Source organism: Pleurodeles waltl, chromosome 11, assembly GCF_031143425.1.
Source record: "Pleurodeles waltl isolate 20211129_DDA chromosome 11, aPleWal1.hap1.20221129, whole genome shotgun sequence".
Classification (NCBI taxonomy): Eukaryota; Metazoa; Chordata; class Amphibia; order Caudata; family Salamandridae; genus Pleurodeles; species Pleurodeles waltl.
The window spans coordinates 388,724,348-388,752,128 of NC_090450.1; the positions used below are offsets into that span (position 1 = coordinate 388,724,348).

At 43.3% G+C, this 27,781-nt stretch overlaps 1 protein-coding gene across 9 annotated transcripts in view; it reads left to right on the forward strand.

Moving 5' to 3' along the window:
• ARHGEF4 (Rho guanine nucleotide exchange factor 4) overlaps window positions 1–27,781 on the forward strand; it is a 1,288,638-nt gene that overhangs the window by 725,818 nt on the left and 535,039 nt on the right. Inside the window, exon 1 of one of the 9 annotated variants that reach the window (XM_069213717.1) lies at window positions 14,507–16,310. The exons of 7 other annotated variants lie outside the window; for them this stretch is intronic. In XM_069213717.1, the coding sequence (XP_069069818.1) occupies window positions 16,127–16,310 (184 nt within the window). In that variant the 5' untranslated portion in view covers window positions 14,507–16,126. Of the gene's footprint in view, window positions 1–14,506; window positions 16,311–27,781 lie in introns of those variants that run through there. One more of the 9 variants, XM_069213718.1, reaches the window with a different exon arrangement.

Sequence of the window (27,781 nt, forward strand, 5' to 3'; positions counted from 1 at the left end):
CTTTCAACTCATCCTCATCTATGTCAGGAATGGGTGTTGTGTTAGTATTTGAAAATAAAGATTTCTCTTTCTCTGGTGTAAAGTGTATCCCTAATAATAATATTATGATTACTAACACTATTACTAAAAATTTAATACCCATACTAATCTTGAATCTAGCTCTGGTTCGAACACATATGTTTATCCAAATTCATAGCTTTTTAAAGGATAAGTGTAGTAACAAGTGTTAATTCTCTGCTTTCAAAGTTACTTATTTTCACACAAAAATATATTTTTCTTCTTTCCCCCTTTGTAATTTGGTTATTGTTTGCAGCTTTATTCACAGCAATCTTTGTATCATCTTCCTTAATCTTACTCTTTATTCTTCTAAAATGTTATCCCTACTCTTCTACTGGAGCCTTGGGATTATTATTAATTCTTTTTGCTTAACAACTTATCAGTTTTTATTTAAGTCTGTTAGCACAGTTCATTCAATAGGTTTTCAGCATCTTTTCTCAACTAAATTCAAAACAGCTTCAAGGTGGATCAAGTAGTTCTTTACTCCAGTCAAGCAAATCCGATACTGGGATATTCAGATCTTGGCTCATATAGTGAGTCCATTTAGGTGCTGAATACCTCCCACAAGGGACTTGTGCTAGTTAGGATTTTCTGAGTGTTTGTTGATCTCCTTGTGTGTTACTTATACCACTAGACTCTGTCTCTTCAGCAATTGTTGGCAGTATGGATCCAAATGACACACTTGATTTTATTTTAATTCGACAAACAGTTCTTGCCCATTTAGCATTGTTTTTCTTGGTCTTGATTCAATACTTGTTCCTTCTCCTGAATCTTCTTGTTGCTGAAGCTGTCTCAACTGTCACTTCAGTCTGAGTTATTGCTTCTCCTCCTTCTACCCCAAGCGTTCAAATGCCACTCTGTGAGATATCCGGGAATTGGATTTCTTCACCTGTCTGCAGTTATTCACCCCTTTCTTCTTCCTATTGTGCCACTTGCTGTTTTGCTCCTTATTCTTGTGCGACTTATACAGTTTGTGGTGGTACAGTCACCAGTGTTCTCGGTTCTGGCTTATAGAATATTTTTTCTTCATACAGATCTCTTGTTCTCTAGGTATGTGAGGAGTGCACCCAGTTTGGTTGTGGGCACTTTTAACAGCAGTGTTAGTGATTAAAGTCACCTGGTAGGGATGTTTCCACCTCAGCTTTAGATAGGAATTTCTCATGTGCTTTTTGATCAGTAGTCAGTCACCAGGGTTGTGGCACTGCTCTTGATACGGATTTGCAGTGACAGTTTCAACCTACAGAGAAATAGAACGCACCACATCAGCCAGTCCTTTGCGGTAATCCAGTAACCTGTCATCCGCTATGTTCACTTGCAGGCACAGCAGGCCATCTCATGGCTCTTCCCGTCAGAGTCTTGTGGGGAGATAAACCTGTCTTCCTGCCAGGTGTACTTTTCGAGGGCTCATTAACACTAAAGATAAGGCATCAGAGCATTTCAGTGAAGTGGATGCTCAAACTTTTGCCAATTGGGACTTTATTGCGTCATTTAGTTTCTCAGCTTTTCCAGAAGCTTCTGGTCGACAGCCACAATGCAACTTCTGCTCCACCTGTAATGCTGCATCTTAGGGCGCTCATTATTGAAGTGAGTCCCTCGATCCGGCTCCTGAGAAACCAGCATTCCGTACACTGGTACCAGCTCTCTTAACAGCAGTTTAGCTACACTGAGACTGACATTTCTCCTTGTTAGGTAGGCTTTCACCCATCAAGAGAAAATGTGCACTATAAACAGACTTATCTCAGCCCATTACAAACAGGCATTTCAATTAAGTCCTTCTGCATTCTGTTGAAGAAACAACCTGATGGCCCTACATGACTCAGTGGATTGGGTGTTTGTTTCCCTACATTCATCTGTTGGCATGTTACACAACAGAAACACAAGTCTTCTACATGCATCCTAAATCTAGGGTTAACCCTGTTCTGTCTAAAGGGCCTAACCATTGCATCCCTACCAAAATGTGTGAGGAAGTGTTGTGCCATGGTAGATAATCTGTCTGTCTACACTGGTCTCTCATCTGGTGAAACCCAAATGTCATTTGCATTCTGTCCACATCAATCTCTGAACAAACCGTGCTATTCTCCTTCTATGACATTTTACTGCAAACTTTTGAGCTCTTCTCATGTGTCAGGTTTTGGCCTCAACATTGAAAAGACAGCATCCTCTTGAGATTCATTTGTGAATGTACGATTAAATGTACAGGCCACATTTGCACAATAAGGTGCTACCTTGTCTGTGTACCTGTTTCCTACTGTGTAATAACCATTGTCACTCCTGTGAGCTGCACATTTAACAATAGTTATTTCAGTCGGGACCAGCACAGCCTCTAGCAGTGTCCTCATATGCTTGCCATTCCTTATGGGCAAAGCAGATGATGTTATGAAACCTCTTTGTGACCATAACTGACTGATGTCATGGACCACACCAAAGCCATACTGACTGTCTGTAAATACAGTCACTCTCCTTTGGTCTGGTAAACTGCAAGCTCTGAAAAGGGCAATCAGTTTAGTAACTTATGCTGAGATAATACCTTGAAGTCAGGAGGCTTCCAGAAAGTTCTGGAATGTGCACACAGCATAAGCTGCTCTCAGAGCACCATCATTTGTTCTCAAACATAAGCCATCAACAGCACGTACATAATCAGGTCTAATTAAAGGCTCATCTTTTTTATGTTGGGCCTTGGCTTGATGCATAAATCGGTAACACCAAGACAGTCAAGTTAAAAATCATCCGATATCTCACTTTCAGGTAATGGGAGCAAAATACTACGGGCCATATTTATACTCTGTTTGCGCCGGATTTGCGTCATTTTTTTTTACGCAAATTCGGCGCAAAACGAACTCCATATTTATACTCTGGCGTTAGACGTGTCTAGCGCCAAAGTCCATGGAGTTTGCGTCATTTTTTAGCGTGGACACCTACTTTGCGTTAATGATATGCAAGGTAGGCGTTCCCGTCTAAAAAATTGACTCCGAGGCATGTGCGCCGTATTTACACTCCCGGGCAAAACTGACGCCCGGGAGTGGGCGGGTCAAAAAAAATGACGTCCAGCCGCTTTTGCGTCATTTTTTAGCGCCTGGTCAGGGCAGGCGTTAAGGGACCTGTGGGCTCGGAAGGAGCCCAGAGGTGCCCTCCCATGCCCCCAGGGACACCCCCTGTCACCCTTGCCCACCCCAGGAGGACGCCTAAGGATGGAGGGACCCATCCCAGGGATTATAAGGTAAGTTCAGGTAAGTAATTTTTTTTTTTTTTTGGGTGGCATAGGGGGGCCTGATTTGTGCCCCCCTACATGCCACTATGCCCAATGACCATGCCCAGGGGGCAGAAGTCCCCTGGGCATGGTCATTGGGCAAGGGGGCATGACTCCTGTCTTTGCTAAGACAGGAGTCATTTCAATGGGGGTTGGGAGTCATAAAAAATGGCGCTAATGGGGTTGAGGCGAAAATTTTGCCTCAGCCTGACTTGCCCCATTTTTTGGCGCCCAAGCTCCATATTCCCCTACACCGGCGCTGCCTGGTGTACGTCATTTTTTTTGACGCACACCAGGCAGCTCCGCCGGCTAACGCCGGCTAACGTCATTGAATAAATACGGCGCCCGCATGGCGCTTCAGAATGGCGTTAGCCGGCGTTAGATTTTTTGACGCACAACTGCGTTGGCGCAGTTGTGCGTCAAAGTATAAATATGGCCCTAGGAATCAAAACCTGACACCTCTTTAATACTACTTTTTCAGATGTGAGGATTTGCTGCTCATATTTGGTGAGTCCTAGAATTTACCAGGTATTGCGTTTTGGTTCCAGATACCCAAACTTCTTATGGCGTGAGGGACCATATCAGTTAAAGGATGCCCCATCACTATGCTTTCACACCTCTCAAGACATGTACACACAACCACTGATTTCAGACAACCAGGAAGTCCTGTGGCGATGGGTCAAGGGTAACAGAGAAATAGTTCACTGGCCTTCTTGACTCACCATGTAACTGAGTAAGCACTGAGAGAGCCCTGCCCTTCCTCTCACTGCAAAACAGGATTAACATTTTGGTGTAATCAGGCATTACAAGTGTTGGACATGGCAGAGACTTTCTCTCAGCTTTAGGAAAGCTTTCATGCATTTGTTGTCCTGTGGAAGTGGATCTGGCACATTTTTGCGTGTCAGCCTCAGTAAAAGCTTAACCACTCGGAAAAGTTAGGTAGCCACTGTCTACAGTAGGCAACTATTCCCAGAAACATTTAACTTCTCTTTGCATTTTCTGAGGACCCATCTTCAGAATACCCTCCACTCTCTCCTGTGACACTTTTCTCGTTCCTTTTTTCAATTATAAGTCCTAAATATTGGATTTATTTTTGACAGTATTACAATTTACTCCGGCCACTTTATGTCCATTCTTAGCTAGGTGCTTTAGGAGTGCAATGATATCCTATTTACAATCGTCTCTTGTGTTTAATGCCACAAGCAAGTCATCCATGTATTGGACGAGGACTGAATCACAAGGCATTTAAAGTGTCACTAAATTTGTCTTCAGAATCTGATTAAAGATTGAAGGACTGTCAGTATACCTTTGCAGGACTCAACACCATGTACAAACTGTCTCTCAAAACACAAATCAGAATAGGACCTGGCAATCTTCATGTAATGGAATCGAAAAGAAAGCCTGACAAAGGTCCATGACAGTGAAACATTCTGCTGTGCACAGAATCTGTTGAAGTATGGTGGCTGGAATTCTTACCACAAGATAACATGAGATTACAGTTTCATTAATATTTCTCAAATCCTGAACTATTCTAAACTTTTCATTTCATTGGGCATCTGTAAGCCAATAATTGGTGAGTTACAAGGATTCCCAACTATTTCCCTCTAAATCCCTTTCATCAACATGAACTCAGTTACTAGTGTTATTCCTGCCATTATTTCTGGGGTCTAACGAAATGGTGGTGTTCTCTGTGAAAAAAATGCATTTGGCTTGGCTGTAATACAGAGTGGTTCTATCTGGATTCAGCCTAAACTCCCTCTTACAATGCCCGATCTTGTTACAGAAGCGACAAGGAGTAATTTTCTTCAATGTTGCAACATCTGCACACAACACAACGTCAATCGGAACTCTTCAACCTTTACCCTGAGAAGCAACCATACCTCCTTGAACACCTTGAAATCCAGATCCAGCTAGAACCCCAATTCCTTCCATGCCATTCTGAAACCTGACACCTTGCATTACGTCAACATTCCCTGCAAACGATTGATTCTGATGTTCCTTTGCCCATTTGCTTTATAATTTCTCAAACTCACTCCATCTGTAGACACAGTTCACTAATTCAATAATTTGCAATCACATTCCTGAAGTATGCATTGTCTCAATTGATTCATCATCCAAATATACCCTGAAACCTTTCTGCAATGGGATGCTTTTGAGAGATCTATTTCATATTTATTTGATAAATCAGTCAATGTGCACAGTTCCCACTCGTCTAATAATTTATTTGCACAGATGAATCAGTTCTTTTTCTTGGTATTGATTCACATGTTCAAGAGGTAAACATCCTCTAATAATTCTTCTGAGTATACTTTAAACTAAGACATGTAGTGGTTTCTACACTTTGAATAGTACTTGGACATTCTGCATTCTTTGTTTCTGCACTTTTCCTGCCAGCTTCCTCAAAAAATGGGGGAAATATCCCATCTTTAAGCAAATTTGTTTCACCTTGTGTTGCCTGTGCCATACAGTCAATTCTCCTTCTTCCGCTAATGATTAAATAGTCTGTGGTGGTGTCCACCCAACAATCTGTGAATTCTGTGAAGTCAGATAATCCCTGTGACAGGTGCCCCCCCCCAACAGCTCCTTGAGGCAATAATAACTGAAGCATTTGGGCCGAGATTTATACTGTTTGACACAAAACTGCGCAAATGCAGTTTCGTGTCAAAAAGTATAGTGCCAGCTTGTGCCATTCCAGCATGCCAGCCGGGCGTCAAATTTATAGAATGGTGCAATCCAGCGCAAAAGATGGGCTAACATCATGGAAAATGACGTTAGCTGGATGGGGGTGAGGGTGGTGTTATGGAAGGATAAAAAAAGATGATTCTAACCAGCCTAGCATCATTTCTTGATGCAAAACCATCCATACAAAAGACAGGAGTCATGCCCACCACCCCAATGGCCAGGACAGGGGACAAGGGTCCCCTGGGCATGACCATTGCACTCAGTGCCATGTAGGGGGCCATTTCAGGGCCCCCAATGGCACTTTGAAAAAATAAATGCTTACCTGTACTTACCTATACTTACCTGGGATGGGGTCCCCCATCCTGTGGTGTCCCTCTGGTGTACGTGGGGGTGTTCCTGGGGCTTGGGGAGGGCACCTGTGGGCTCTTTCCATGGTGTTTCACCATGGAAATGGGTCAACAGGTGCCCTAAAGCCTGCCCAGACCCAGGTGTTAAATAATGGCGCTAAGCAGGCTTAGCGTCATTATTTAGGCCCGCCTCCTTCCCGTGTGCCATTTTTGCATCAGAGAATACATAAGGCACTAGGGCCTAAGAGTCACTTTTTGGATAGGAACGCCCTCTCTGCATCTCACTGTCGCAAGGGAGGTTCACGCATCCAAAAAATGACTAACTCCAATATTTTTGAATATATATATGGACTTAAGTTTGCACTGAATTAGCGTAAAAAAATGACGCCAATTCAGCGCATACAGAGTATAAATCTGGGCCTTGGTGTGCACATCTCTGCTGGCTGTGCTGTGATAACCCTAGCAATAGGTGCTGGTACGGTGACAATGGAAGCAGCAACACCTGTAGGCATTACTTCCTGTACAGTTTCATCTTAGGCAGGCACATTATTTGGTGTAACAGGTTGTACAACAGGTTGTGTCACAATAGGCTGTGTCATCACTGACGGTGCTACAATGGACTGGGTCATTGATATTGGTCTTTCAATTTGATATTCATTTGGATCAACAGGAGCGATAGTTAATGTCAAATTATTAGTTGTTGTTCCATCAGGTGGACTTGCAGCCAGTAATGCATCCAATATCTCATGTCCTGAATCAGTATCAGTGTCTGATTTTGTTTCATATTTTGTTTCTTTCTACCCTTTAATCTTTTTGGTGGGTTTCTCATGTTATTCAGGTTGATCATTTTTCTCATTTGTAATTGCGGGGTATAATCGTGCTCCCGCCACTTTATTCTTTCTCGGTCTTTGCTCATCCCATATTGCACCTGTATAATTTCTCATAGCCGTCTTTGTTCATATTTGCAATTTATCTCTAGCTCTGGTATGAGCAATCTGCCAAGCACTTAGTGCTTCAAATTGTGCAAGTCCAGGAGGATGCTTCATGTCAGAAAGTGCTTTCCGTAGTCTGTCTGTAATTCTCATATTAAATATACTGCTATCTAAGAAAGCTCAATGGACCTTCTTTCTCAGTGATTTTGCACCATTGGCAAAGCTATATACATGTGTTTAACCCTTTCTCAATCATCATATGATAAGCTGTTGTACGCTCAGGAGTTGTCTCTTCTCCCTCCCATACTGCAATAGTCACATGACTTCTCATTGGACTTCTAATAGCTTTGAAAAATATATGATTTTGAATTCAAATCAGCAAATGGCAAACACCAAATTATAAATCTTCAACATTTTGATTCCTTTCTGTATACATCAATTTTCAGTAAGTCCATCTCCGAATCTCAGTGTGGCTCGGTGAACCAATCAATCACTATGTGGGTCCTCATGCAGCTCACCCAATCTCAGCATGGCGTTTCCTACCAAATGACCAATACCACTATAGTACAATATGATGCAACAATCTGCTCCTAGTAGCAGGCTCTCCCTCCTTGACAATTTCCTTTGTATTCACACAAAGCATCAGCTCTACTATTCTATGCAACATCAAATGACAGTCTTTGTCTGCCCCTTCTACAGAAAACTAAAAGAACAATTCAACAACTAGAATATCCAGGTTTTTACGCCTTTTGACTTTTCTCAATCAAAATGATTTTGAAGCACACCAATGAAATCTCTGTCAGTGGGAAATCACCTGAATTAATGTAGTGGTACCTTTGTGCAGCAGGTTTCACTAACATGGACCAATATTAGTACAATCACAACAAATTGTTACTGTACCTGTCCCAAAATGGCAGTGGACGACGTCTCATGACCTGCATCACAAATCACTAGCAGACAAGAACATCATAAATCAACTCTTTGTTTATCTATCCTGAGATCTTAGACTACTTCTTAGTCCAATAACCTCTTGATCTTCTTTGACAAAAACGATTAAACATCAACAATTCATAAGCTTCAATCATTCATTCAACTAGCATACACCAATACCAATATTGGAATAAAACCACAATAATCAAGAATCTATTTTTACACATAATCCTAATGATACTCACACCTCCAATTTTGCAACTGCCTTAGAAAAATGCTGTCCATCAAACTTCAAGCTCAGGCTTCGGGCAACGGGACATGGGACATTTATCTATCTCGGGCAATTTTTTATTACTACAGCTCCTCTTTCTAATTACACAAACCATTCTCTTGATACTAACTTTTGTGGACTGGGGACCTTATATAGGTATTTTGTTTATAACATAATCTTACCAGCTCATCAAATCAGCAGTCCCCAATGTTACTGGACCACGGATGTAAGTAAGAATTGATCAGGAGCTGCAAATTGAAATTAACATATTCATCACAGTTTTAGTTTCAATCTTTTGTGAATCAATGATTAGAGTTGGAGTGGGTTTCAAAGCTTTATTTAAAATATGTTAGTGAATAAAAATGTATTGTTCAGCATCAGAAATAATAAATCAATTGATAATAGAAATCATTAAGGTTAGAACAAGTGCATAAAGTGCATTCTATAAAGCAAAAGTCGCTTTTCTAAGCTATGAATAATGAGAAAAAAGCATCAGCTGGAACCCATAAAAAGCTTTATATTCGAGGGTGAAATCATGAAGCTTTTGCATGAAATCTCAAATATTAATCAAAGCAAAATGTTCTATAAAGAAGGGCTCAGAACACTCAGTAGAGTGTGAGAGCTGCATAGATTCAGGCAGGAAAAATGAAAGGGTCTCTCAGAATAAATCTGAGATACACCTGCAGAGGGCTCTGTAGAAAAGACTTCAAGACAGTGTCCTAACAGAATCCCAGAATGTGAACACCCTACTCTAGGAAAACACACATTTATAAAATATCATATCAGCACAGTTGAAACAAGTTGTTCCAAACAGCTTAGGGTGTCTTCATGGGAACAGAAAAACTCCTGTCATCTAACCAGCCAAAAGACTATGGGGGTTATTCTAACTTTGGAGGAGTGTTAATCTGTCCCAAAAGTGATGGTAAAGTGACGGATATACCACCAGCCGTATTTCGAGTTCCATAGGATATAATGGACTCGTAATACGGCTGGTGGTAAATCCGTCACTTTTCCGTCACTTTTGGGACGGATTAACACCTCCTCCAAAGTTAGAATAACCCCCTATGGCTCACACATAAACTTTAGAATGAAACATTATGTGAAACGTTTGCAGAAACTCAGGAGAGTTGACACCGTTAACTTATTATAAGACAAATACGGTTCATGATTAGGCTTCTGCATCACTATATGAGCTCATAAGATACTCATCCATCTAAACTAATGGTACCATTCTTCATATGAATCATTTTCCGAAAATTAAACTAAACATTTTGTTGGTGCATTTTTATATCCTATGAAAACTATGACAAATGGGGGAAGGTCAAAATCCAACATTTTCTTTTAAATCATTCTCTTCTCAGCACATTTGTGTCATTGAAAGTTTAACAATTCACATTGCTGACCCAGATCACCTTACCTGAAAGAGCCAAGGAGATGTCAGCCTTCTATGCCCCTGTCACCTTCTAGCAGTTGGTGAACCAAATCTTGGCTGATATGGAGTCATTCAGTGCTGCTTACTTAGATGACATAGCTGTTTTCCGTAGCAGCTGGAAGGACAACCTGTTTCACCTGCAGGAAGTGCTTTAGGCTGTGAGAAATGTAGACCTGACTATCAAGGCCAGCAAGTGCCAGATAGGGCAGGGGTCTGTGGTATACTTCGGACACCTGGTGGGTAGGGGTAAGGTGTAGCCCATCTAGGCCAAGATAGAGAATATCATGGCCTGGGAGCCCTCCAAAATTCAAACTAGGGTGAGAGCCTTCCTAAGTCTATACAGGATATTACAGGAGGTTTGTTATGGGATACGGCACTATTGCCATTGCACCACTTCACTGAGCTTGTTTCTAAATAGCAGCCTAAAATGTGATATGGACTGAGACATGCCAGAAAGCATTTGACTCCCTAAAACTGGCGATGCACACAGTCCCTGGGCTCAAGGCCGCTGACTTTTCCAGGGAATTTATTGTTCAAACTGATATCTCAGAGCATGGCATAGGGGCAATTCTTTCACAGCCTAATAATGAAGGCATGGACCAACCTGTATTTTCCATCTCTAAGAGCTTACTTCCCAGTGAACAGAGGTGAAGTGCTATTAAGTTGGAAGTATTTGATGTGGTCTGGGAACTGAAGAAGTTGACACTGTACCTGATTGGGACTCACTTCTAGATTCAGACAGACCACAGGTGGCTACTGCAAATGAGGTACGAGAATCAAAAATTGTTGAGGTGGTCCATCTCTCTACAGGGAATAGACTTTACAATGGAAAACAGACCTCTGATAGACCACAGCAGTGCTGGTGGTCTTGCTAGGTTCTTATGCGTTAGTGATGAGAACTCCCAGAAGGTTGGGTATTTTTTTCTAATTTCAGCTGGGGCAGAGATGTGTTAGACCTCACAGCCTTAGGGTGGTCTTCCCCCACATTCTTTGCCTGCTTGTCTCCAAATTTGCTAAATTAGTTTTTGTTGGCCTTAGTACTCCGTGCACTTTACCACGCCAACCAGTGCTAAAGTGCTTGTGGGCTCTCCCTAAAACATAGTTTCATAGGTATATACCTAATTTGAATATTTAACTTACTTACATGTCCCTAGTAAAGTGCACTACATGTGCCCAAGGCCTGTAGATTAAATGCTACTAGCGGGCCTGCAGCACTGCTTGTGCCACCCACTTAAGCAGCAATTTAAAACATGTCCCATGCCTGCCAGGCAAAAACAACAGATGATGGACGGAATGCAGAGCAAATCAAACATTCACCCCCAGTTACAGATCTGGGTTTAATTCATCAGTTTTTTTGCTTGCCATGCCATTCCAGTTTGGACCCAGTCATATACAAATCAGTATTGACCCTGTTCCCCGTGGGAACAGTTCAGCCTGAACTGCCAGGCCAGGTCTTCCTTGGACCAGAAACAAGCATGCTGGGACCGGTTTCAGAGTATCACCCTTCATCAGCCAAGCTAGCTTAAATCTGGTGGCATAGCAAGCACGGGACCCAGGTCTGGGCATACCCTTCCCACTTGGAGCGACAAACGCAAAAACAACAGATGATGGACGGAATGCAGAGCAAATCAAAATTCACCCCCAGTCACAGATCTGGGTTTAATACATCAGTTTTTTTGGCTTGCCATGCCATTCCAGTTTGGACCCAGCCATATGCAAATCAGTCTTGACCCTGTTCCCCATGGGAACAGTCCATCCCAGGTCTTTCCTGGGCCAGAAAGAAGCATCCTGGGACTGGTTTCAGAGTATCACCCTTCATCAGCCAGGCTAGCTTAAATCTGGTGGCATAGCAAGCAGGGGACCCACGTCTAGGCACACCCTTCCCACTTGAGGCAACAAATGCAAAAACAACAGATGATGGACTGATTGCAGAGCAAACCAAACATTCATCCCCAGTCACGGATCTGGGTTTAATCCATCCGTTTTTTTTGTTTGCCATGCCATTCCAGTTTGGATCCAGCCATAAGCAAATCAGTTTTGACCCTCTTCCCCATGCCATGCAGCATGAATGCAGTGTTACTTCCATGTCTACTTGGCATGTCCCTTTCTGAGCCTTAAAATCCCCATTTATTACCTGTAAGACATCCCTAAGGTAGGTCCTAGGCAGTCCATAGGGCAGGGTACTATGGGTACTATGTATTTAAAAGGCAGGACATACACTTTTAGGTTTTACATGTCCTGGTAGTGAAAAACTCTCAAATTCATTTTTCACCACTGTGAGGCCTATTACTCTCATAGGATAATATCTGGCATTCCTTATTACATTTATTAAACTGTGATTCCTGATTAGAAAGGGGTTGGCTTATAATGTTTAGTATCTATGGAATTGTAACAATACGTACTATTTAATGGTAAAGTCGTATTTACTGTTACAATTTTGAAATTGCCACTTTTAGAAAGTTGTCATTTTCCTGTTCTTAGCCCTGTGTGCCTGCAGCTTGCCTCTAATACACATCTGGGGTGGGTGAAAGATGAGCTTTGTGCATTGCCTCTAGACAGTCACACACAAAGGGATTTTAAGTGTGACTGATGGGCCATCCTGGGCAGAATAGGAGGCAGGAGCTGGTCACAGGCTCATGTTTACACCTGAATAGGCTGTATCCAGTTCCACACAAAGGACTCCTTAACCCAACTAGTGAGCCTGGAGTCTGGGCAGGAAAGGAGGACCTCTGTGCATTTCAAAGCCCTTCTCTGAAGTCCCCTCCAACTTCAAAAGCACCACTGGATATAAGAACTGGACTTCTGACCCTACCAAGTCAGTACACTTCCCCTTCAACTTGGATTTTTTGCATTTCCTGTGCTAATTTCATGTTATTGCATTTTGGAAAAATTGCTTATGAAAAATCATATATAGTTTTCTTATCTCCTAACACCAAATCCTCATATACAAGTGACAAGCTCAAATGTAAGTAACTTATAATTAAAAATTAAATATGTGTTCATACAAGGAGTAATAAATAATATCAATATTGTTGCATTCAGCTTTTCAAGCTGGTAATTCTGCACACAGATAGATAAGGGAATATTATACAGTAGTCATACTACAGATCTCAGCTAGAGGTATAACCCACACCTCCAGTCAAGAAGTGGACTGGCTTTGAGTGCCCTTCAGAAGGGCAACATCAACCAGAGGGGAGGCGAAAGCCATGGTGGAATTCATCCACCAACCAGTGGACAGGAAACACACCTTACTAGTCTGTCTGGTTGATGCAAAGGTGACAAGTAAATGGTCAGGTTTCCACAGAGACCAGGTCTAATTTAGTAAGGGAAGAATAGCTCTGATAACATTCAAGGTTGGCAGAATAGGTGACAGGATAGCAGGGGAAAAGAAAACAAGCATACCACTACCTTGTCTATATGAAACAAGAAACAAGAACCGAGGTCAGCCTCTGCAGCTCCTCATCTCTGTCAGAGACAAATAAATCAGGGGAATGCTGGGACTGTCAGCCCAGTAAGGGCACCCAGTATGGGAGGGAGGCTTACATTTGTATTGTGCTTCTCTGTTTTTTTGACTCTTTGTACAAATTACGTCATGATGACTGGAATGAGCAAGAAACTATGTTTAGTCTCTGCAGCTCCTAGTCTCATTGAGATACAGTTCAAAGCAGTAGAATGCTAAAAATATCAGCCCAGTAAGGGAGCTATAGGCGCTGGGGGTCATATTTTCACCATTATTATGTTGTATTCAGTCTCGAGATGGACATTTCCTCATGAGGAATAACTGGGATGAGGAAAATGTAAGTGGAAGTAATGACTCTGTGTACAGATAAGATGTGGGTCTATCGCATCCCATCCTCTCCTCAGTCAGGTAAGATACAGGTTTTCTATCAACCTTTAAAATTGTCCAGAAACAGCTGGATTTACCATCAAATCAAGTTTCAACTACACTGGCTAACTCCAAGTGATCGAGAACACTGCAGCAAGACTAGCAACTAAGAAAATGTAGACCTCAGTCTGTTCAGCACTTAAATCAGTAGGTACCAAAAAAAGCGCTGTAAGTGCATCTCTGCAATTTAAAAAGCATGCGTGCTAAGTACGTAAGGTGAGAGACATCTCTGCTGTATAAGGACGCATTATGTAACATATGTGCAACTTGAGCAATAACTCTTCTTTTTAAAGACTGAGCTTGTGATCTCTCTGTAAGGGTAAAGATAGGTCTGCTCTTTAAGGATTGACCCTGTAATGACTGTGTACGTGAGTACACGACGTGTGTGTGCCAGTGGCGTAACAAAGGACTTCGCGGTTTGGGAGGGGTGCTCAGCACAGTACACTATGCATGGGCGTCTTGCCCCGGACTGGGTCCAGGAGGGGGGCCCCTCCAGGTACTTTGCAGGGGGGTGGCTCAAGTTTCGTTACGCCACTGCTGTGTACGTGTTCAGCCTGTGATATCTGCATGAAATAAGAGATAGACCTGGCATACAATGAATTACTTATGTAACGAGAGGGTCAGTCTGCGATATCAGGACTTGATTTGTAACATTTCCGTAACGCGAGCTCCTCCTGCCTTGTAGGGTGAGAGCTTGAGGTGCAGCAGCTCGGAATTGCATTCTTAGAGGTGCAAGAGCTACTAGACACTCGTGGAGGAAGGATGCGAGATCTGCAGCCTCGTGAGGTAGACTACAGCCCGGTGGAAACAAGAGAAGCAGCCTATTAAGACGGGAGGTTCTTCCTTGTGGAGCAGGCGCTGAAACCACCGCCTTGGGAGGAGGGGCCACAGCTCCTGTGGAGGAGGACAGCTCCGAACATTTCATCTCAGTTGTCTCCATGAGCAGCCGTGGCGTTGGCACAGACCAGAGCCTGGTACTGGAAGGCAGCGTCGCAGGGTTGGCTGCTCATCTCTCCCGTACAAGCTGCCTCTGAAACCACTGTCTGCTGTCTGAGTAAACCACCGAATAAGGTGTATTCAGTTCACGGACTTCAGCGCTCTCTGCAGAGCGGCGCTTGAGCTCTCGGGGCCGCGAGACAGGGCTGCAAGAGCTTCACACCCCAAGTCACGGATGTGTAGCGGTTCCCTGCTCTGAGGGCTCCGTCAGAGTGAGCGGCATTTGAGGACCCCATTACTAGAAGCATGTTCGGAGGCAACCCACAACCTGGATGCAGAGGGAGCCTGTTCTGACGCCCCTTGGTAAGCAGACTTCTCTCGCTCCCTTCCTTAAAGGAGTCAACTCCGATGACTCACCTACGAGAAGCCAGCTTTAAGCTTCCACGCACAGGGAGCCTGCACTGAGTCCTGTCACACAGAGTGACTAATCCGAGCTCCGCTCACCTCCCCCCAGTGATCCTGCTCTGAAAAGGACCCCTATGCTAGGATGCAGCAGGAGCCGGCTCTGGGGAGCCTCACAAGAATCCTGCTCTGGGGCTTCTTCACAGCGAGACAGCGATGAGGACTCCCTCCAGGAAACTTATACCGAGGCTCAGACATACAGAGCGTACTCTAATAACCCACCCAACTGCCTAGTGCGCACTCTCGAAGTGAGATTGCACTGAAGCTTCTACTACAGTGAGCCTGCTCTGAAGAACCCAGCGTCAAGATACAAATAGAATCTTATGTGTGAACCTTCATGTTAGGATGCAAAATAAATTTTCTCTGAAGACCCTTATTGGGAGTACGTCGTAGGACATTTTATGTCAGGATGTAGAGAGCATGCTCCGGGCACTTCATCACAGCAGATCTGATTTGATGATCCTTATGTATGGATTCACATGGTGCATGGGCTGTGTATCCAGATCAAAAGCAGCCTGTCCCTTGAACTCCTGAGACGATCAACAGTGAGCCTGCTCCGAGAAAGCTCTCACTGTGATGTTGCTTTAAAAAACTTCTCACAGGGAGCCTTCCCTGAAAGTTGTACAAAGGTAACCATGTTTGAGAGTCCTCACTTAGAGACCCTGTTGTTAGGAACTTCATGTTAGGATTCTTCAGAGAGTGGTCTGACTTTTAAAGAATGTTCACATCACTGGCCTAGGACAGCTCAAGGCAACAAACATTGTTTCTTGACTCCAGTACTACATGCCAGAATCACCAACGTGTTCTCAAGGACAACCAAAATCATCAGGTCTACCAATTTCACCAGGAGCCACGAGATTTTCCAAGGCCACTGACTGAACAGTTTTGCTGAGCTAACCAGAATCAGCAAAGTCACCAGACCCACCACACTCTCCAATCTCGCGATGAAGACTCACCAATGCCTGGGAGAACCAGAGGTGTCGCAGGCTTCAGGGGAATGTGGCAGCAGCAGTGGAAGCTCAGGGCTTTCGCCAGGTTCAGAATCAGATGGCAGCAGCATGGGGTATGGTGGGATGAGACGGCCCCTGTCCAGGTACTGGAGCTTGGAGAGCCTGCTTTCTGCATCAGGTAAGAGCTACAATGTGAACCAGACAAGGCCTTAAAACACTTTAAAATTAACTCTCTACTAAACATGCTTCCCTAGAGGTTAGTATGATGTGCCAGAGTAGACATCCTTGGAATCACCCTGCTAAACATGATCAATTAGATCACACAAGGTTAAATCCCTCAAGTCGCTATACATGTCAAAGTCATCACAATTCTAAACGTGGCTCACGTCTATGGATGTCCCTATGGCAGATCTTGTAAACATTGGTTATCTCAATAGATATCCATATATATATACACACACACAAACACACATATGTTTATAATAATTACTGCTAATAAACATTGCTTTGTGTGAATTACTGAAATGCATATTTGAGTAAAAATATCAGTGATTTTGGTAGAAAGATGATAGATCTGCTTTAGACATACTGATATGCCCACCTATTAATAAAGTCAATAGGTTCACTTTTTGTATTGTGGTGCTGTGACTCTTTGACAAAGTCAAAAAGTCTGTCTGACTGTAGTCAGGACCTGAGAGGCCAACCACATGCTGTGCATGACTTCGGGTATGGGTGGAGTTGGGTTGCTGTCTCCAAGGAGTTGGACCAGGGCCTGTAGCCAACCACACATTGAGCACATCCAAAGGCCATGCGCAGCAGGGGGGTGGCTGCCCACAGAGGTAGTACACATGGGGTTGGCTTTATGTATGGTAACAAAATAGTACTTTACATTAAAATAAATCTTGCATATTTACTAGAAAAACAAAGGTTAAAGTGAAGTTATAGTTAGGAATTGTAGTTATATCTTACTTTATACTAAAAATGAACCTTTGAAATTCCAGTTACTTTACGACCTGAGTTAAAGTTACTAGCAACTACTATAACTGGTGAATTTCAGTGGTTTTATTACTTTAACATTATGTTGTGACTGAAATGTTCAGCCAACTATAACATAACTTTAACAATTGTTTTTTCAGTGAGTATATACACATATATATGCATGTGTATGTATATATATATGGTTGTTAGGACCTAGTTAAAACAGGAAATTGATTTTTTGTTTTGCTTATAATATTGGCACTGTTTGACTAGTTTTCACAAAACCTTCCAAACAAATAGTTCATCCACCTCAGCTCCTTCCTGGAAGTTTCGGGTCGAACTGTGAAATGGCAGGGGCATAGAAAAATGGGGATCCAAAAAACACAATTTCTCCATGTTATTTCCATAGGAATTTTTGATCAGTGCTACAGCCAAAATGCCAGAACAATATTACACCAAATGTGTCCTAAAGCTAAATATTTACTCAGAAAGCATGCTTTTTTGTGACTTGGTGTAATAATATAAATCTGTTCTGTAGTTTTTGAGAAATTAAGGTTCAAAATGTACAGATACTGGAGAGTTAGGTTGGCTAGATACCTGCAGGAGTCCTATGGGCACACAATTTAAAAAAATAGAGCGAACTGCTTGACCGAGAGGTCTTTTTTTCTTGTCAGCCACCTCACTCCAACAGTAGAGAGAAATTCCAAAGAGTCTTACTGTAGTTTGCGCTATGAATGGCTAGCCACAACCTGAACAAACATTTTGTAACTTTTATTACATGATTTGGGATGCAGGGGGAAGAGTAGGGGTACTCTGATAATCCTGGAGCATGTGCTTGGATTCCCTGTGGGACCACCTCTGGTTCAAGTAAAACAAATAAAAGGGGGTCCATGATCCCTCTCAGCCGGCACTGGGCCCTAGACTCCTACATGAGTGCCATGGATCAGGGAAGCTATTTTTTAAAAGGGGCGGGAGGTGTCTGTTGTCATTGGTGGGGTTGGTCACCAGAGGGTGGAGGTTGCGGTGGTCGCAGGCTCTTTATCCATGTGTGCCGTGAGGAACGGAGGCCACAGGGAGTTTTGCTCATGACGTGGCCAAGGCTATGTACATTGTGTGCTTGGTTTAGTGATTAAATATTACTTTACATAAAAAAAAAAACTCTAGCAATTTATTCACTGAAAAAACAAAGGTTAAAGTGACGTTATAGTTATTTATGGTAATGATATCTTACTTTTCATTTTAAAAAAACCTCTGAAATTCACTGGTTTAACCAAAGATTAAAGTGACGTTATGGTCAGGTGAAAACGTCAGCTAAAATGTAACATTTTAAACTCTATAAACCCCTGAAATTCACCAGTCATAGTTAACTGAAGTAACTATAACTCATAACCTAAAATAACTATAACTCGCACCCCTGTCATGCACAGTGTTGTCATCAGTGATGTAATTTCAGGTGTTTCAGTCATGTTATCAATGATGTCATAGAACATGCCATGAGTAATGTAATAGGTGAGGTCATGAATGGCAATATTTTTTTCCTTTTTTATTTTTTTAAATCAACAGGAGTTGCCCAGTGCCCATCTGGGGCTCCCCACACAATTGTTGCTGTTGGGAACTGTGGTAGGAGCCCCAGGGCTCCCGCGTCCACACATGCTACTTGCACACAGCACTCTGCAAGCAGCCCCATGTGCCACATAGGAGCCAGCAACATTTTTATTCGTTTTTTTTTTTTTTTTAAATCAACTGGGGTGCCCCGGTACCCACCCAGGGCACCCCCACTCAATTTTTCCTAATGGGGCTCTGAGTGCCCCCACAGCCTCTGCCAGCTCCCTTCATGGGAGCTGGCCATTGTGTAACTTTTATATGGGTGGCCTGGTGCCCACTCGTGGCACTCACAACTGACTCACAGGGTGCCATGGGGGGAGCCCTGTGGCCCCATGGCCCCAAACCACTCCCCAACCAGCACCATACTAGCTGCTGGTGGGAGTTGACACCATTCCTTTGCTTCTGTCTGGGCAGGAGCTGCGTTTCTCACTAACCCCGTCTGGCAGGAGCAAAGGCCCTTTCTCTTCCGGGGAGAGTATGAGCAGGACATGTCCACATTCTTCGGAGCAGGGAACTATAGTGTCCCAGGGATGAGGTCCATGGGACACTGCTGCACCAGGCTCTGGGTGTTTGAATACCCAAAGCCAGTGTACTACTCAGGGGGGCTATGCCCCCCAACATTCAATCTCCCTAGGGGGATGGGGCACCCGAGTCCCAACATTCTCTAAGGGAGGTGGGCTAAATAGCCCTCTCCCCTTTATTTTACAGATGATCCCAGGGATAGGATCACTGGGCCCCAACAGTGACTCAGAGAGGGAGGCCGCATGCTCCCTCCAATTTATTTTACCTTAGGACCCAAGGGATGGAGTCACCTGGGCTATAGAGTGGCTTAGAGAGGTGGGCCGCATGACCCTCTCCCCTTTCATATTAGATAAGGTCCAAGGCGATAGGGTTCCCGGGGCCACTGCAAGGCTTGTTGAGGGGGTCCACGTGACCTCCTCCGACCTCCTCCCCTAAAGAAAACAAATGCATCATCCCTCATGCCCTTGCCAACCCTTGGGAGTTTAAATGAAAGGGTGAAAGGTGAGAGGCCACCATTTTTTTAATTGGAGCCATGGATCTGCAGTGCAGATTTAAAAAAATGCCTTTTTGGTCCCACGGGGGACCCTCTGGAAGCCCCCACCAGCCCTAGGTTGGTAGCATATGTCTACCCTGCCCCCCTATTTTTATTTTATTTTAAACTAAGACAGCAGACTAAGGGGGTTATTACAACTTTGGAGGAGGTGTTAATCCGTCCCAAAAGTGACGGATATACCACCAGCCGTATTACGAGTTCCATAGGATATAATGGACTCGTAATACGGCTGGTGGTATATCCGTCACTTTACCGTCACTTTTGGGACGGATTAACACCTCCTCCAAAGTTGTAATAACCCCCTAAGTCCCGGAATACTAAGATGGCTGCCGCCACATGTTAATGTGGTAGCTGTCAGTCAGTTCTCATCTTCAGATTTGGCTGCCTCGCAGATCCTCCGCCGCTTGAAATATAAAAAATTTTAAGCCTTAATTTCTCCAAATCTACTGATCTACCAAACCACAAAAAGCACTCTTTCTGGACCATGATATAGCTTTTGGACAAATTTGCTTTACCTCCATTCAGCAATTTAAACTGTAGTTGTTTCTAATTTTCTAATGGAAAATTTAATGGGGAAAGCATGTTTTGGGACTTTCCCTTTTTCTGGAACCACATGATGGTTCACTCTAAATCATAAAAAAAAGTATTTGAGGTAGAGGAATATATTTTATGGAACATTTAGTGAAGTATCGCGAAACACCACCAAAGTTATAAGCAAACAAAAAAATGCTTTTCCTAAAGAAACATGGTCTTAGCTATACTACTCAGTGGCAAACTCAGTAGTATATATATATATATATATATATATATAAGTATTCACTGAAAAAAATGAAGGTTACAGGGACATTATAGTTATACTCACATTTCATTTGTACAAAAGTGAAATTCTGCACTTGTAGTTACCTGAGCTAACTATAAGTTATGACGCCACAATGCACTGCTTATGACCTCATATGTTACATCACTCATGACATGAGGCAAGGACGCGAGTTATAGTTACCTTAGGGCGTGAGTTATAGATACTTGAAAGAACTCAAACTCTAGCTGCTGAATTTCTACAGTTTTGAATGAGTAAATTTAGAACCTAACTATAACATCCCTGTAACCTTTGTTTTTTCAGTGAATAGATAAATAGATAGATAGATAGATATGTAAATATAGCTATATAGTTATAGATATTTATTACCTACAGTTATAGTTAGGACCTATTTTCCATAGACAAAGCCTTTTTGTTTTGCTAATAACTGATGCGGTTTGACAAATCTTCAGGAAGTTTTCAAAACTAGGGTCCTCGTGATCTGTCAAGCGGGGACCGAAAAAAAGGGTGGTCCAAAAACACATTTTCCCCATGCAATTTCCCATAGGGACTTTAGACACAACTGCAGCCCGAACTGCTGAATTAAATTACACCAAGGTTTTCAGCAAGCTAAATTTTGGTCCAGAAAGATATATTTTTGTGATTTGTTGTAAGACCATTCAGTAGTTTTGGAGTTATTAAAGGAAAAAGAAATACAGATATCTACAAGTCAAAAATCTAACCTTCCGTTTAGAGAACTTTTGAGGCATAAATGTAACTGTAGCGATCCAAATAATTTTGATTTGTTAGCACAAGCTACTGTTCTTAAGTTTGATCAACAAGGTTATTCCACCAAGACATTATAAACTGCTCTGAACAAAGTTAATGAGAACAAAAGAGCCCCTCTTCTCTATTGACAGAACAACTAAAGCTAAAAGACAGTGCAAAACAGATAGACAGACACGATGTATCACTAAATTCTTTGCAGGAAATCAACACATTTTTAAGACCATGTCCAAACATTGGGATATCATCAAATTGGGCGAGGAATTATGTGGAGGTTTACCAGATCATCCTCTGATTACGTTCAGAAAAGTTGATACTTTAAATCTATTCTGAGACCTAGTGATCTGGTATGTTATTCAGGAGCCGCAATGAGAACATGGCTTGATACCAAACCAGCAGGATGTTATAAACGTGAAGGATGTATTTGCTGCAAATATGTTAAAGACATGTCTGTGGTGTTCTTTAATCATGATCAATCTCAACAGTTTGATTAATTCTTTCATGAATGTTAATACCAGTTATGTCTGTATTGTTACCTGTGCATTGCAATATGTAGGCTCAACCAAGAGACCGTTAAAGGAGAGATGGAAGGAACATTTGGGGGGGCATAAGAAATGTAGGCACAAATCTTCCATAGATGTATACTTTAAGGATAAACATCAACAAGTACACATAAATCGGATTTCTTTCATGAGCATTGACAATATATTAATACATCATAGAGTAGATAACAGGGAACACAGATCAAAACGTTAAGAACCTTGGTGGATAAATCAGGTACAGTCTGTGAGCTATGGTCTGAGCATTGACCATTAACTGAATATTACTCTATAAGAGGTAGGATTCTGATTGGACTACTTAAACAGTTGTATCTAACTATATGGCATAAGAATGTGAACAAAAATATTTGATTGCGATTTGAGTACAAGCAACTAATCAGGTGTCTTCTCTCTCTTTTGGTGATGCTGCAACTACTGCTTGATAGTTCCATTATTTTTTTTATTCTTATAGATATTTTCTCTGGAACTGATATGACAAGGCTTAAGGTGGTATTTTCATACTAATGCGATTCTAGCGTAATAGCATTATTCCTTAAAATGTGCGAATGATGTGCCGAGAACGTTGTGAGTTTGAGACCGCTGTATATCTAAAAGGGTTAAGTTTAATTTTATTTAATTTGGTTTTTATTTTGTCAGGTCTACTGACATTGAGACCTGAAGGACAAAAGTTGTAGTGAGTCTGAGTTTCTTTTTTGCCATAATGGAATGGGCATGTGCAGTGCAATTTCCTTTCTGTTTGACTTTCTCAACCATTAGATTAAGTATCCCAGTTGTAGAGCTCCACACCAAGAAGACCGTAGGATGAAGGTATATTCCGACATTGTGTGGTCTATTTGTATGCAAAGTTCTGGGCGTTCGGCAACCATGTGATCCTTCATAAATAATTCTCTTCTTTACATTATTATTCTTCCAATATAATTCATTTTTTCTCATTATCTCATTTTTAGCTGCTGTCATTTTTTTATTTTGTCATCTAGTTTGAGTGTGGTTGGGTCGAAAATAAACTATATACTTCAGTAATTTAGGATATTATGACAGTATTTTACATTAGTATGCGATTTTCAGTCATACTGTGTGTGGTGTGATTGGTCCAGTTGTATTGTTTTCACTTCGTGGTTCTAACAACACATCAGATGTTACCAATTAAGAGATAATCAGGTAGCTGTATTGTTGGAAAATGGGTTATTGATAGGGCAGGTAGGTACCTACACCTAGCAACAAGCCACAAACCTCCACAAAAGTACAGTTAGGTCTCAGTAAATTAATCCCAGCTCTACCCTTGGTAGCTTGGCATCGAGCATCAAGGCTTAACTTAGGAGACAAAGTGTAAAGCATTCAAATATCACAAAACAGTAATTAAATAAAACACAGGAAACAGTTTAAAAATCCAAAACCAATTTATAAAAATAGCTTATATTTTTATCTTTAAAATGACACAAAAACGATTAAAATCGGTTCAGGGGAACCGGAGATATGAATTTTTAAAGTATTATTATTTTCTAGCGCATAGAAACAAAAAGCGCCAATCGGGTCATCTGGTTGCACCAGGACCGGGACAAAGTCAAACTTTCAGGCCGACCGCGATGGAGCCCTGCTCGGCTACAGGTCGCGGGAGGCCTCGGTTAAAAAGTTACCTTCTGACTTAGTCTTTTATTTTGAAGTTTTTCTTCACCGGGACGAACCTGCCAGTTGGATCCGACCTCCTGGAGCCCTTGTCCGGATACGCGAAGTCGGTTTCCTCGGTGGTGATTTCTACATTCGGACTTAGTCGTTTTTTCGAGATGAAAATCCTTCGACCGGGGTAAACCTGGATCTTGATCCGACGTCCGTGGAGCCCTTCTCGGATACGATGGCTGGAAGGTCCCGGTCAACTTTTTACGTTCGGACTTAGTCTCTTTTTCGGATGTTTTTCTTGACCGGGACGAACCACGAAGTCAGGCCGGGTCGCGGTTGAGGCAAGCCGGCTAGAATTTCCGCGTCGAGTCGGTCACTTTATGGAGCTTTTTTCTAAAATTTCTCCAATCTTTTCCAAACTTCTGGGGCTTCACCCAGATGTTCTTTTAAGGTTCTTTTGGGGTCCACAGCTCACCCCAAGGGTCCAGAAGTTCTGTGATGGTCCTTGGGAAGTGCGGACTTCAACTCCCAGAGTGCACCTGGCGCAAACTCCTTTTTGGCCACTGGGCAGTGGTCAGCTGGTCACTTTTTCAGGAGTTGGTGCAGGGGACTCTGGTTAGCAATTTTTCACCTGTAGCAAACAGGGAGTCCCTCCTTGAACCAGTGGAAGCCAGGCAAAGTCCTTCTTGTGGTGAAGCCCAAGTGTGCAGCTGGTGCAGTCTTTCTGAGTGCAGGGTCCAGGTGCAGGCCAGGGGTCCAGCAGGGCAGTCCTTCTTCTCCTTGTAGTTCTTTCTTCTTGAAATTTGGTGGGGATCTGAGGCGTGGGTGCAGGTCTGCCAGTTTTATCCTTGCTCCTGGGTGAAAAGCAGGGGGGCCCTGGTCCTCCAATCAGGGACAGGGTCGTCCCCCTGTGATGACCACTTCCTGGGAAGTGTGGCAAAAATCCATCCCAGAAGGCAACAGTCTCTAAAAATCCAAAATGGATGAATCTGATTTTTAGAGGAGAGATCTGGCTGAGCCCACCCACTGGTGTGGCTAAAAATCATAAACACACCCCTCTCCTGCCCTCTCCTAATCTAATCAAGGGGGCACCTAGCTGTCTGGGGTTGCAGGATGTGGGGGTGTTGCTGGGTGCTCCAGATGTCCTTCTCTGCCTTTGAAGACCAGTTTGGCAGCCCTCCCCCTTCCTGCTTCCCCATCTGCTGAGGGGAGATTCTCTCCCCCAAGCACATTCCTTTGTGTGAAGTCAGGCCACTTCACACCTCATTAAAGTAGCCTGGCAGAAGCTGCTGCAGGCTGGCCAATCAGAGCACAGCAGCAAAAACAATGCAGAGCTGAAATTGGCAACTTTTTAGGTAAAGTCTAAACTTTTTACCTGCACTAGTTATATTAAATCCAACAACTGGAAGTTGTGGGATTTATTATAACAATCAATTTGATACCAAATTCTTGGTATGTAACATTTAAGGAGACTTTAAAATTTAAAATAAAGTCTGCCCATTCTAGCCTATGAAGGCCATTTACTTCAATGAGGGAAAAACGAATTTGGCTGTTTTTACCTCACCAGGGCTTATAAATCTATTTTTATAAAGTCCCTGCTTATAGTTACATGGCACCCAGCCCTAGGGGCACATAGGGCACACCTTAGGGGTGACTTATATGTAAAAATAAGGTAGTTTAAGACTTTGGAAGTACCTTTAATTCCAAAGTCGAATTTGCATATAACTTTAATTTAAAAGCAGCCAGCAAGGCAGGCTTGCTTTTAAAATGACACTGGGAACCTCAGCAATGCACCTAGGTGTGCACCACCTATGCTGTGGTCCCTAAACCTACATGCCCTACCATATACTAGGGACTTATAGGTAGGTTAACTTAGCCAATTATAATTAGCCTAATTTGCATATCCATTTTACACAGAGCACAGGCCCTGGGACTGGTTAGCAGTACCCAGGGCACCATCAGAGTCAGGAAAACACCAGCATAAAGTGGAAAATGGGGGCAAAAAGTTAGGGGGCCTCTGCAATCAGCCCCAGTTTCTCACATGTATGTAAACCCTCAAGTCAGCTTATAAGGTGTTCATGTATTTCAGGAGGTTTGAAGCGGAAGTTTTTGCAGGTATGTGTCAACCGGGTAAAGCTGTGAGTACTGGACCTACAAGAGTTAGTGATACATTGTTGTATCTCTGTTGTTTCAGTATTGTGACTAAGGGCCAGATGTAGCAAAGGGTTTTACCCATTCTGTGCCTATGGGAAAATGCTTTAGTACATGTGGCCCTTAGTTCTGAAGAGTATTTGATTTCCATGCACAGATTCGGATGGTTGTTCTGACCCGAACCGAGTGAAATTTTTTCTAGCTTACACGTCTAGAATTTTCATTTCTGTTGAGGACACAGAGGCAAGGATTATGCTTCTCTTTCTTTTCTACTAAAATTCAGTCGCCAATTACAATAAAGTAAACAAAAAACCTACATTACCCATGTATTTCTGTACATATATCATATGCCCCAGTCACAGGAGAGCAACCCTTATATTTACAGATGCCACCATATTGTATCCTCTTTCTTTGTAGAACAGGTGGGGGGAGGCTGCTACTGCTCGAACAGCCAGGTCTTGAGGAGTCTCCTGAAGGTCAGTAGGTCCTTGGTCTGACATAGGTGGATGGGGAGGGTGTTCCAGGTCTTGGCAGCAAGGTAGGAGAATGATGTGCCTCCGGTTGTTTTCCTGTGGATGCGTGGCATAGCGGCGAGGGCGAGGTCAGCAGAACGGAGCTGGCGGTTCAGGGTGTTGAAGGTTAGTCGATCATTGAGGTATGCTGGTCCGGTGTTGTGGAGTGCTTTGTGAGCGTGGGTTAGGAGTTTGAATGTGATCCTTTTGTTGATGGGGAGCCAGTGTAGGTCTCTCAAGTGGGCTGTGATGTGGCTGTGGCTGTGGCGTGGGATGTCGAGGATGAGGCGTGCGGAGGCGTTCTGTATCCGTTGCAGTCTTGTCTGGAGAACTGCTGTGGTTCCCACGTAGAGAGAGTTGCCGTAGTCTAGTCTGCTGCTGACGAGGGCCTGGGTGACCGTCCTTCTGGTTTCGGTAGGGATCCACCTGTAGATTTTGCGGAGCATGTGGAGGGTGTTGAAGCAGGAGGATGAGACGGCGTTGACTTGTTGGGTCATGGACAGCGATGAGTCAAGGATGAAACCCAGGTTGGTTACGTGGTTGGTGGGCGTTGGTGCGGCTCCTAGCGTGGACGGCCACCAGGAGGCATCCCAGGCGAAGGGGGTGGGGCCGAGGATGAGGCTCTCTGTCTTGTCTGAGTTCAGCTTTAGGTGACTGTTCTCCATCCAGTTGGCGAGAGGCTTTCATACCTTCGTGGAGGTTGGTTTTGGCGGTGGCGGGTGTAGGAAAGTACCATCTTGCCTGGCATGTTACCCCCATATTTCACTGTATATGTGTTGTTTTAGTCTATGTGTCACTGGGACCCTGCCAGGCAGGGCCCCAGTGGTGCTCATAAGTATGTGCCCTGTATGTGTTCCCTGTGTGATGCCTAACTGTCTCACTGAGGCTCTGCTAACCAGAACCTCAGTGGTTATGCTCTCTCTGCGTTCCAAATTTGTCACTAACAGGCTAGTGACTAAATTTACCAATTCACATTGGCATACTGGTACACCCATCTAATTCCCTAGTATATAGTACTGAGGTACCCAGGGTATTGGGGTTCCAGGAGATCCCTATGGGCTGCAGCATTTCTTTTGCCACCCATACGGAGCTCTGACAATTCTTACACAGGCCTGCCAGTGCAGCCTGAGTGAAATAACGTCCACGTTATTTCACAGCCATTTACCATTTAAGTAACTTATAAGTCACCTATATGTCTAACCTTCACCTAGTGAAGGTTGGGTGCAAAGTTACTTAGTGTGTGGGCACCCTGACACTAGATAAGGTGCCCCCACATCGTTCAGGGCAAAGTCCCCGGACTTTGTGAGTGCGGGGACACCATTACACGCGTGCACTGTACATAGGTCACTACCTATGTACATCGTCAAAATGGTAACTCCGAACATGGCCATGTAACATGTCTAAGATCATGGAATTGTCACCCCAATGCCATTCTGGCATTGGGGGGACAATTCCATGATCCCCCGGGTCTCTAGCACAGAACCCGGGTACTGCCAAACTGCCATTCCGGGGTCTCCACTGCAGCTGCTGCTGCTGCCAACCCCTCAGACAGGTTTCTGCCCTCCTGGGGTC